General features: G+C 41.9%; 1 protein-coding gene across 1 annotated transcript in view; it reads right to left on the bottom strand.

Moving 5' to 3' along the window:
• Nucleotides 1-1634: 1634 nt before the first annotated feature.
• TIMM21 (translocase of inner mitochondrial membrane 21) overlaps nucleotides 1635-12195 on the bottom strand; it is a 31758-nt gene continuing 21197 nt past the window's right edge. The window contains exons 4-6 of the mRNA XM_063450476.1: nucleotides 5768-5841; nucleotides 2458-2563; nucleotides 1635-2373 (exon numbers count right to left, since the gene is read on the bottom strand). Of these exons, the coding sequence (XP_063306546.1) occupies nucleotides 2263-2373; nucleotides 2458-2563; nucleotides 5768-5841 (291 nt within the window). The 3' untranslated portion in view covers nucleotides 1635-2262. The remainder of the gene's footprint in view (nucleotides 2374-2457; nucleotides 2564-5767; nucleotides 5842-12195) is intronic.

Here is a 12195-nt window from a genome sequence, read left to right as displayed (position 1 = left end):
GTGTAAGCACTGCCTCTAATCTGATAGGAAAAACTTTTTTATTCAAATAGGCTAGGTGTAAAAAGGCAATAGCTGGATCAATTCTGATGCATTTTGGGCCTACCCTGGGACTTCTTCCAAGCCTCTAAATAAGCGCAGAGTAGTTGAAGGACCACTATAGGCACCCAGACCACTTCAGCTCAATGAAATGGTCTGGGTGCCAGGTACATCTAGGGTCAACCCTGCAGCTGTAAACATAGCAGTTTCAGAGAAACTGCTATGTTTACATTAGGGTTAATCCAGCCTCTAGTGGCGCTTCTCACTGTGAAATGCCAGCGTCCTTAGGAAAGCATTGAGAAAAAAGGAAAATGGCAGTAGATTGAGGGGCTTTGAAAATGTGTTAAATGGACACTCCAGGCACCCAGACCACTCCTGCCCATTGGAGTGGTCTGGGTGCCAACTCCCACTACCCGTAACCCTGCAAGTGTAATTAGTGCAGTTTTTCATAAACTGCACTAACTGCCTAACAGGGTTAAGTCCTCCTCTAGTGGCTTTCTATGAGGAGTCAATAGAGGAGCGTCCGGGTTCTCATAACACTTTTAGTGTTTTAAGAGATGCTGGACGTCCTCACGCAATGCATGAGGACCTCCAGCGTCGCCGGAATCCCCATAGGAAAGCATTGAATAATGCTTTCCTATGGGGCAGTGTAATGCGCGCGCGGCAATTGCCACGCATGCATGTTAAGTCTCCCCCGCTGGCTGACGTCGGCGGGGGAGGAGAGTTGGCAGAGCCTGACCCAGCACCGAGGGACATCGGAGCTGGATACAGGTAAGTCACCGAAGGGGTTTTAACCTCCCTCAGCAACCTAGGATGGGAGGTGGGAGGAAGAGGGGACCCGCAGTGCCAGGAAAACAGATTGTTTTCCTGGCACTGGAGAGTCCCTTTAAGAATAGGATAAGACTAGAGGGGAGAGATTAGGGAAGGTAAAAGGGGATGGGATCAAGAAGAGTGGGATAAGAGGAGATTCCTAATCTGATTATCTTGGCAGATACATGACATGCAAATTCACTAGCTGTGAGATAAATATTGGTGGGTTTGCAGTGGCCAGAAAAAGAAGTTATACAAATGAAAAAGGCAAATGGAGGCAAGAGGACAGGTGCTGATGAGAGTGGTAAAATAATCATGCTAATTAAGGTAGACTGTGGAAGCATACGAGTGTAGCATGAATTTGCAATGTAAGTAAGTCGGGTGTGATGCAAGATTATTCTGCAGTACTGGAATGTTGTTGAAAATGTAGGGTTGAAGACATAGCTGTCACTTACAGTGGGCTTCCATAGGTACAGCCATGTTCAGAGCAGTAGACAGGACAGAATTATGCAATGATGTAGTTCGAAAAGGGATGCAAATCAAGGGAGCTTACCTTTCTGATGACCAAGATTAGATATTTCTGCTTTGTGTGTAAGAGGGTCAAATAGCTGCAATTTGGTAATGAGACATGAACTACAAATTAATGGTCCATAGAGTTGATAAGGAACACATACAGGTGTGATGGAATCGATAAGATTGCTGAAATATTCTCTCTAACCCAAGCATGCAACAATGAATTATGGTACTTAGATAAGGTTTAAGTGTGTGCAATATTAGTAACTGTAGCGTTGATAAGGAAATATTTTTTTATGCACAGATAGCCAGACTGAGACATTTTTAAATTTTAACCTAAAATTTGTAATTTCCTGGGAAATTCCAGTTTTTTTTTTTTTTAAATGAAGTCCAATGGTTTTTGTACACTATTATTTTTATTTATGGTAACTGTGGAATAATTGCCTGTCCGATAGGAAATTTGCTGTTTAATTAGCAGATAAATACTTAACTGACTGACATACAAATTGATTTGCAACATATCCCTGCTAATACATTTACGAAAAAAGAACCAGTTATTATATGCCATGATCTCATGAAAAAAAAAAATAGGAATTCAAAAAACAGAATAGAAATTACATTTTCTTTTTGCACATTTATAAATGGAGTTTAAGGCACAGATCAGGATTCATAGTGTTCTAATCCAAATGAATTCAAACAGTTAAATCACTTTGATTATAATGCGCATGGATTTTAATAGTTCGCTTTTAGTTCATCTTGTTGAAAAGTAGTAAGTAAATAACACTACATCACAACAAATTATACACAGTAAAACATAATACAATTATGGCACATGATTGCAGTAATTTCTTTTTCTGAATACAGATACAAATATAAAAAAGAAAATCTTGACAAAGTTTCAAATCATTCTAATAAAGGTAAGCGTCTGTTATCTTCTATGACAATTGTTCTTCTTGGATATGTATCAATTTCAACAAAAATGTATTGAAATTCATATTTTCCATTTTCTGGATTCTGCAGAAAAAAAAAAAAAATACACAATTAGCAATTCCAAAGGACTTGAGCGTTAACATGTAATATCCAATGTAAAATACATACTTCTTTGACCTCCAAATGCACTGTTCCTTGCTTTCTTGCTTCCGAGCCTTGAATATAGAACTTTAACCGCATACATTTTAGTCCATCTTTTACATACTCTATGTGACTAAACAAAATGGGAACTGTTAACATCAAAGAAAGATTAGCAATGAGAACTAAAAGTAGTTGGAATTTTATTACAAACAATAATAGAAAATACACCTCAACCCATTAATTTACCTCTCATTACTGTAAAAGTTTAACTGACCAAATAACATATACCTGCAGCCAGTGCTGTATTTGCCGTGACGCAAACAAGGCATTTGCCATGGACGGCACTTTCCAGGGGGCGGCAAAAAACACTGCCCCCAAATTTCAAGGCAAATGCCTTGTTATCCTCAAGGCAGGCGGCGAGGGAGCGCTGATTTGTGAGCCCTCCCTGCTCAGCTCACATTCCGACTCCCGTCATCACTCTGCGCGCGCGAGGAAGCGGAGCAGTAAGAGCTTATAAATCAGCGCTACCTCGCTGCCCGCCTGGACCTCAACTGATTGCCCACCTGCCTTCCTGCCCAAACAGACCGGCCAGCAGCCCCACTGGACCCCCATGTAGAAAAAATCCACCCAGCTGTGTATGTCAGTGTATCTGAGAGTGTGTGTCTGTCAGTCAAAGTGTATGCTAGTCTTTAACAGGAAGAGGTGTGGCAAATGTAAATTAGGGAGTGCCAAATTCCGTAATGCCTAGGGCAGCACAAATCCAAAATACACCACTGCCTGTAGCCATATGTCTAAGACTGTGGATATTTGCAACTGTGCATTATTTTGTCCAAAAATACTGTCAAGGTTAGTAATCACTATTTTATTTTGGAAAGTCTGGGCAGCTATAAATGCATCAAAAATACTTTAAAATGTCATGCTTGGCCCATACAAGTGTTCCATCTAAAACAAATGGTGAATGGTTTAGCTAAATTATTTAAGAAACGGTTGCCATTTAAATCCATAGTATCAAGAGTATTCACCTTACTCACTTAATATACAGAGTATTCAACTCCATCTTTATTGGATCTGTTTGTCTTATTTTGCAAGTATAAGTATATATGAATCAAAATGCAAACCAACTTTTACATATATAATTTCCTTACAAATAAAACAAAAACAAACTGTAGCAAAGAGCACTCGATTATTGAATATTTTTTTTTTACTTAAAAGCTAATCTAAATTAAGTTGCTATGGTGCCAAGCAGCCCCTCACTGGGTTAAATCGTTCTCGAACAGTTCGATCCCAAAGTTACCTCGAGCAGCGATGTCCACTCCCCCCAGAGAGTATCTGGCTTCTGAATTTTCTGATTCCGAAAGTACTGAGTGCCGCCAGGCGGGGTGCCGCTGATTGGTTGAGATCAGTCAACTGACACTCTCAGCATGGCTTTGACAAAATTGACTTGGAAAGAATCGTACCTTTTCCAAGCCAGTGAATAGGGTTTCAATGATTGGCTGAGAGTGTTTAGTGAATGGGGAGTTACTGATTGCCTGAGAGCATCAGTTTACAGCTCTCAGCAGCGCACCTGCCAGGCGGCACTTCGTGCTTTTTGAATCTGAATATTCAAAAACCAGATGCCACCGAGGGCGTGAGTGGCATTGCCACTGGAGGCGATTTTGGGGTTAAACCGTTCGAGAATGGTTTAATGCCTTGAAGTAAGAGTGCCTCCAGGGGCTTCCTGGCATCATAACAACTTCATTTAGATGAAGTTGTTTTGGTGCATGGAATGTCTCTTTAAATAAGGGCTCTATGTCAGCAATCACACAAAGGTAGGAGGGTACTTTATTAATTAAATGAAGGAGGATTATCATGGAAAAGGAAATTGATTTGCAAGAAATACTTTGGCCATTCTCTTTTTGTCATCATACAGGATGCACTATTGATAACGGACAGCATAGTTAGACATATAACAACTAAAATATGATTTCATTAGTCGAAATTAGAGATGAACATGTGAACTTGAATTTTTTTTTTTTTTTAAATACTTTATTTGTGAGCACAGGTGGAGATAAAATATGTAACGTGCAGACATCATGTTGCAGTAAAATAAAGGTGAAATAGATAGGTCCAGAAGGGTTTTACATGACATTCGACATGTATTACATTGTTGTGTGTATTAAAACTTTGGTACATGAGACAAATTGGTTACATTGTACTTGAGATTGTCAGGTGAAGGAGTGTGGCGGAGCGGGGAAGGTTCACAATTGCTTTGCCCTCTGTGCTTGCGGTTTGTGGTCAGTACCTGCTGGAGTTACTAATGTGTCAGCCCTTGGGTCCGTGTTATTGTTTCCCACATTGCCAACGTGTGTCTGCTCAATATACAATCTCCTGGCTTAGTTTTTAGTTTTAATATCCAAAGGTGGAAGAGATAGAATATTTAGAGGGATAGTTAGGGAGGAGAAGAACAGTATGAGAGGGGGGGGAGGTATCTGTTGGAGGGGAATCTAAAATGGGGGAGGGGGCGAGGGAGAGACACGAAAGCATGGGGCAACTGCCCGCTACGGGCCCCCTCTGTCGTGTGTGTGTGTCTCGGACCTCTAGTGTTCTAGGTATTCCTCCCGGAGAAGCCAAATCTTTGCGAAAGTTGACTGTGTTTCGGACCTGTGTTGTCAGTTTTCCCATTAGGTAGTTGTCTTTTATTTTAAGAATAACTTGATCCATAGTCGGTATTATGTTTTTGAGCCATGATTAGGCTATTGCCCATTGTGCTGCTAACGTGATATTGTTGTACAGCTTTTGTTCTTTGGGTGTGAGGCCCAACACTGGTCTGGAGAGCAGTTTGTCTCTTTTTTGTTGTCTCAGCACCTCCTTTAGAAGGTCTTTGATTAGCACCTAGAATCTGGCTATTGTTGGACAGTTCCACCACAAATGGATGAAGGTTTCTTTGTTCTCTTCCGCATTCATCCGTGGTAGTTTTACGCAATCTAAACAATTTCTCTGGTGTGGTGTACCATCTCATTAGCATTTTATATGATTGCTCCTGGAGCGTGACGTATGTGGAACTTTTCCTAGCCGCTTCCCAAATGTCTACCCTGTCAAACCCTTCCAGTGTTTGCAACAGGCCTTTTTCTGGGGCGTTGAGGTGATATTTTTGTGGCATCTTGGATAGGGATCAGGCAGATATGTAAAGGATCTACACTGACCATTCAATATTTTCATTATTTGATTCATGTGGCTGAAACTGTGCAGTGCTTAATTCTACCAATTATTTTCTTTATCTGGAGAAAATCTATAAAATCGCCTTTATAAATTATTAGAAATAGCCTAACTATTCACATAACATTATTTAAAGGTTTACCTAACGTGTTGTCTTCTTCCTCGTCTTGTGGTTTCTCCATAACCCTTGATGGGCTCACCAAACACTCCAATAACCTATTAGAAATGAATAAAAAAAAAAACAAAGTAAAAATTTGAAATGTTGCACTTTAGCAAAGTGGTCCTAATGCATGGCCTTGAGAGTCCAAACTATGCAGCCCATTACCAGATATCCAATCTTCTATATCATCATGTCTCTGTTTCCTATAGTGGGAACTCTTCCCATTTAAACCATTTTTTTGATTTTCACTTTGCCTCCTTTCCAAACTGGCACATTGTTGTCAGTGGTTGTCTTTTTTCTATCACCATTTCGGTAAACCATTAGTCATATGCCATTAGTCATTAGTCATATGCCAGATAGATTAAATTACACTTTACAGAGAGAATCTAGAACCATGCAGTTATAATTTGTATTTAGAGGAATATCACAGGCAATAAACACATTCATGAGAAAGGCTCCATGGGCAAGTCAATAAAACATCACAGCAGAATTACCGGTAAGTTAAAAACAATAGTCAAGTAACCCCTACAAATTTAAATAGATGTAGTCACCTATTGAAATAAGTTCAAAACAGGAATAACTCTGCATAACCATACTATATATATAATATATATGAAAAACAAAAATAATACGTAAATGTCCAATGGGTTTAAAGTCCGTTGGACACAAAAGGATCCCTTAAGGATATACAATTTTATTGAAATACTTAGAGACTTTTTTTTTTTAACATTAACCCATTAAAAAGAGCCACTATTAAAGGTGAGCGGCTAGTTTGAACACCCTGGACGAAGGCGCTTTACTAGCGCTGAAACACGATTCGACTTGCTTCCCCCCCCCCCCCCCCATTATTTTTAAACACCACAGTTATTTTTTGCACTATGGTTATGCAGTTAGCAGTATCTTATGGGAGATTATTAAGCACTCTATACAGTTAGATGCGTAGACGCTCTTGGAGGGAGTTTTGAGGCTGGATTGGGTGACCAATTGGTAGATGTTCTGGGAGTTTTTAAGGTACAGAAAGTTTGGCAGCATCAAGCCTTCTTTTTGCTTATATTTTTTTAGTTAGCGACCTTGAAGTTGAATCTAACCAAGCTAGTTGTATGAAGGCTGATGCATATTTCATTTTTTAGGTGTCACCAATAGACTATTCTGTGTAACCATTTTCTATGCAACAGTCATTTGTTGTTTGGATATACTGTTACATTTTTCTCTTTCTGAATACGATGTTTTAAATTTTTTCACTTCAAAACAGTTCACCAATATTAATGGTGTAGTTCTATAGGGCTTTTCATTCCATACCACCACTAAAGGTTTTGCAACCTTATTAGGTTTTTTTTCCTGGAATTTTCCCCTACTCCCACCCCCCCTCAGCCGACTCCCATCCAGTCCACTATAGGGTCTCCCCTATGCAGAGCCTTTAATAGTGGCTCTTTTTAATGTTAAATTTTTCAGTCACTTACCTGAGGGAGCGGCGATGTCCCTCGCCGCTGTCTCCTCCTCTCCATTGCGTCAGCCGGTGGGCGAGACTGATCCTGCCCACCGGCCGAGGAGACCTAATGCGCATGCGCATTACGTCTCCCCATAGGAAAGCATTGAAAAATAATTTCAATGCTTTCCTATGGGGAAATGAGCGACGCTGAAGGTCCTCACACAGCGTGAGGACATCCAGCGACGCTCTAGCACAGGTTTCCTGTGCTATAGAGCAAGAGGTGACCTCTAGGGGCTGTCTAGTAGACAGCCACTAGAGGTGGAGTTAACCCTGCAAGGTAATTATTGCAGTTCATAAAAAACTGCAATAATTACACTTGCAGGGTTAGGAGTAGTGGGAGTTGGCACCCAGACCACTCCAATGGGCAGAAGTGGTCTGGGTGCCTGGAGTGTCCCTTTAAGTATTTCAATATAATTGTATATCCTTAAAGGATCCTTTTGTGTCCGCTGGACTTTAAACCTATTGGACATGTACGTATTTTTCTATTTTAGAAACATAGAATGTGACGGCATATAAGAACAATTCGGCCCATCTAATCTGCCAAATATATCAAAATACTTTTAATTAGACCCTGGCCTTATTTTAAGTCTAGAATAGCCTTATGCCTATCCCACGCATGCTTAATCTCCCTCACTGTGTTAACCTCTACCACTTCAGCTGGAAGGCTATTCCATGTATCCACTACCCTCTCAGTAAAGTAATACTTCCTGAAATTATAATTTTTTTTTTCATTCAAGAAAGGCTTTTATTCACATCATTTTGCATACATAAACAGTGGGCTTGTTTCAATATAAGCTGTTGTACAATAATATTGCAGCATTACAGTGCAGTAAAGTCAGTCGTGATAGCAATAATATAATTACAAGTCTGGAAACCAACGCATCCATGAAGTGTACTACAGGTGTCATATCTGTATACAGGCATTTATAATAAAGGGTGCGAATGTAATGCAGTTAAATATGACATACTGTGACATTGCCGATAGATATTACAAAATAAGTGGGCATTTTTATGAAGATGTGCTTAATGAACTCAAGAGTAACGAGTATATTATATATGTAAGTCTATCAGTGCTAACTTTAAGTATTTAAATTAATACTAATATAAGTACAGCAGGCTTAGTAGCGCATGTCTTATAAGCATAACTAATAGTCGGTATGGGGAAGTATGTAGAAACATTGCATGGTTGCAACTGTGCATCAGGCCCACCTGCTATCCAAGTTGTATGAGCTATGTAAGTTTTCAGGTTAACCTTTAAAGGCGAGTGTCAGCCCACAGTGTTTCGCTTATGTATGTCTGATTGTTTATTTTCCTTTGCTCTATCCTATTTCCTCTGTGTTTTCCTACAATTATAAAAGGGTATATTCCAAAAAACTAAATCAATTTACAGGGTTACAGTTATGAACGTTGTGCCTTAACGTGCGGGAAGAAGAATGCAGCGAAGAAGAAGCAGCTCTTCTGTTTATCGCCACCTGGGAGCCCCTGGGTTCTTATGATTTATCTTGTGGCAAAAACGGTGTCATTAACTATGGCGTATGGCCTACTCCATTTTACTATTAGGCTTATGTAGCCATAGCCCCGACTCCATATTACGTTTGTACCAAGTATAACTCCCTCTAGCGCTCCATGTAATCATGATGTGATAATATAAGAGAAGGGGAAATAAAAAAAAGATGGGAAGGGTGCCCTCGGGATTGTGGAGGGGCCTGTGGGATAGGGCCCAGCGTGAAGATCCCCAGTTAGGTCCTCTTGTGAACCCCAGGGATCTTGGTCCAAGCACGTGCGGCCAGGTTATATAAATAAATAAAAAAAAACAAAAAAAAAAACACAAGTAAGTAATTAAGGAAATAAAATTAAGTAAGTAAAAATAACTTCCTGCTTTAGGTGGGAGCTATCCCTGCCTGAGTGTGTCACATGTGAGGTGTAGTATGAAGCCTCTGCGGGGCTCTGCACAGTGCATCAACATCAGGCACCCGTGGGTGTCAACACATACATTAACACCCGGCCCCTCCCCATGAGTTTCTCGGTATAGCGGGCACTCGAGGTACCTCCAGTCAATGAGACCACCCTCTCCTAGAGTCCACTAACTGGGCAGCCTCTGCACCTCCACTGTCCTGGTGGAGTCTCAATAAGACAGGGTGCCTCCGTGGTCCCCCTCCATCACCGGCCACTGCTCCTAAGCTTAGTCCATGCGGCCACCGGTCCACCGCAGCCCCCTACAGACCAGCCCGGCCGGGCTCGCAGCAACGGGAAGCAACATTCTCCAGGTCTCCGGATCTCCTAGAGATAGAGGTCACTCCTGTCCTACCCGAGTCAGTCCGGTAACCGTGATGCCACTGCATGTCGGCAGTCCTCTCGGCGCTCCTGAGTGATTTCTGGGCGGACACCTGGGTGAGTGTGTTAGGAGTCGTTTAATCCGTTCCGTGACAAGGCAAGTAGGGGGCTCCACAATGTATGTCTTGTCTCCCCTGTAGTGGCTGAGTACATACTGGCAGAGCTGCATCCAACGTCCCGCAATTGCAGGCTGGTAACCGCAAGCCTGTATATGGAAACCTTCATCTTCAAAACAGAAAAAAATTTAAACAATTTAACAGGTGACCGGGATGACCCCCCCGGTCCTGGGGGGGAGGGGGTGCGGGGCCGCAGCATGTTATCTCCGGTCGCCTCTTGCACGTTAGGAGAGACAGGCGCTTTCATATCATGCTCGTTCACTGAGCATGTGCAGAGTGCTTCCAGGCACAGCAATAGGCCGCAGGTTCATGCCATCATGAAGGCCCGAGTTTTCAGCTTCCTCACTTTTGTAAGATCTGCAGCCGCCGGTTGGTCTGTTTGTGATGCTGGCAGGTTACTTTATTCAGATATCTTATTTTGAAGGGTTAATAGTCAGTTTGTGGGCCGAAAATCAGTGTTTATTCAGGCTTAGGACCGGAGCTGCATGAGATGGCTTCCTTTCAGCTCCATGGTCTGGCCCCGCCCCCCTGAAATTATTTTTAAACCTAATTTCAGAGTATGTCCTCTTGTTGTGGTAGTTTTTATTCTTTTAAATATAGTCTCCTCCTTTACTGTGTTGATTCCCTTTGTGTATTTAAATGTTTCTATCATATCCCCCTGCATATGGATATGGAGGCTGTTGCCTCCCAGATGTCTTGCCAGTCGTTGGGGTCATCTGGGGGCCCTAGGTCCCTCTCCCAAGCCGCCACGTTGGCCAATGCCCCCGTGGGTTGGTTCGTGATAAGGAGTGTGTAGTTTTCCGTGATTTGACCTTTGTGGAGTGGGGTGAATGTGCATACTCTCTCAAATCGTGTGAGCGTAGTGGTGGCTGCTTTGGCGTTTTCGGGTTGTTCTAGGAAGCTTCGCAGTTGTAAGTAGCGGAAGAAGTCGTGGGTGTTATATGTTGCCTGTGTGTTGGGGAGGTCATTGTATGGGGTCACATGGTTTCCCGTGTAGAAGTGGTGTAGTCTAATTAGGTTGTTTTGTTCGTAGTGCGCAAAGTCTCTGGGTGTTAAACCTGGGGGGAATGCTCTGTTGCGTTATACAGGGAGTGCAGAATTATTAGGCAAGTTGTATTTTTGAGGATTAATTTTATTATTGAACAACAACCATGTTCTCAATGAACCCAAAAAACTCATTAATATCAAAGCTGAATATTTTTGGAAGTAGTTTTTAGTTTGTTTTTAGTTTTAGCTATTTTAGGGGGATATCTGTGTGTGCAGGTGACTATTACTGTGCATAATTATTAGGCAACTTAACAAAAAACAAATATATACCCATTTCAATTATTTATTTTTACCAGTGAAACCAATATAACATCTCAACATTCACAAATATACATTTCTGACATTCAAAAACATAACAAAAACAAATCAGTGACCAATATGGCCACCATTCTTTGCAAGGACACTCAAAAGCCTGCCATCCATGGATTCTGTCAGTGTTTTGATCTGTTCACCATCAACATTGTGTGCAGCAGCAACCACAGCCTCCCAGACACTGTTCAGAGAGGTGTACTGTTTTCCCTCCTTGTAAATCTCACATTTGATGATGGACCACAGGTTCTCAATGGGGTTCAGATCAGGTGAACAAGGAGGCCATGTCATTAGATTTTCTTCTTTTATACCCTTTCTTGCCAGCCACGCTGTGGAGTACTTGGACGCGTGTGATGGAGCATTGTCCTGCATGAAAATCATGTTTTTCTTGAAGGATGCAGACTTCTTCCTGTACCACTGCTTGAAGAAGGTGTCTTCCAGAAACTGGCAGTAGGACTGGGAGTTGAGCTTGACTCCAAACTCAACCCGAAAAGGCCCCAACAAGCTCATCTTTGATGATACCAGCCCAAACCAGTACTCCACCTCCACCTTGCTGGCGTCTGAGTCGGACTGGAGCTCTCTGCCCTTTACCAATCCAGCCACAGGCCCATCCATCTGGCCCATCAAGACTCACTCTCATTTCATCAGTCCATAAAACCTTAGAAAAATCAGTCTTGAGATATTTCTTGGCCCAGTCTTGACGTTTCAGCTTCTGTGTCTTGTTCAGTGGTGGTCGTCTTTCAGCCTTTCTTACCTTGGCCATGTCTCTGAGTATTGCACACCTTGTGCTTCTGGGCACTCCAGTGATGTTGCAGCTCTGAAATATGGCCAAACTGGTGGCAAGTGGCATCTTGGCAGCTGCACGCTTGACTTTTCTCAGTTCATGGGCAGTTATTTTGCGCCTTGGTTTCTCCACACGCTTCTTGCGACCCTGTTGACTATTTTGAATGAAACGCTTGATTGTTCGATGATCACGCTTCAGAAGCTTTGCAATTTTAAGAGTGCTGCATCCCTCTGCAAGATATCTCACTATTTTTGACTTTTCTGAGCCTGTCAAGTCCTTCTTTTGACCCATTTTGCCAAAGGAAAGGAAGTTGCCTAATAATTATGCACAC

Source organism: Pelobates fuscus, chromosome 4 (genome assembly GCF_036172605.1).
Source record: "Pelobates fuscus isolate aPelFus1 chromosome 4, aPelFus1.pri, whole genome shotgun sequence".
In the NCBI taxonomy this organism is placed as follows: domain Eukaryota; kingdom Metazoa; phylum Chordata; class Amphibia; order Anura; family Pelobatidae; genus Pelobates; species Pelobates fuscus.
The sequence above is the reverse complement of the archived record's forward strand: the minus strand, read 5'-3'. Positions and strand labels throughout refer to the sequence as shown.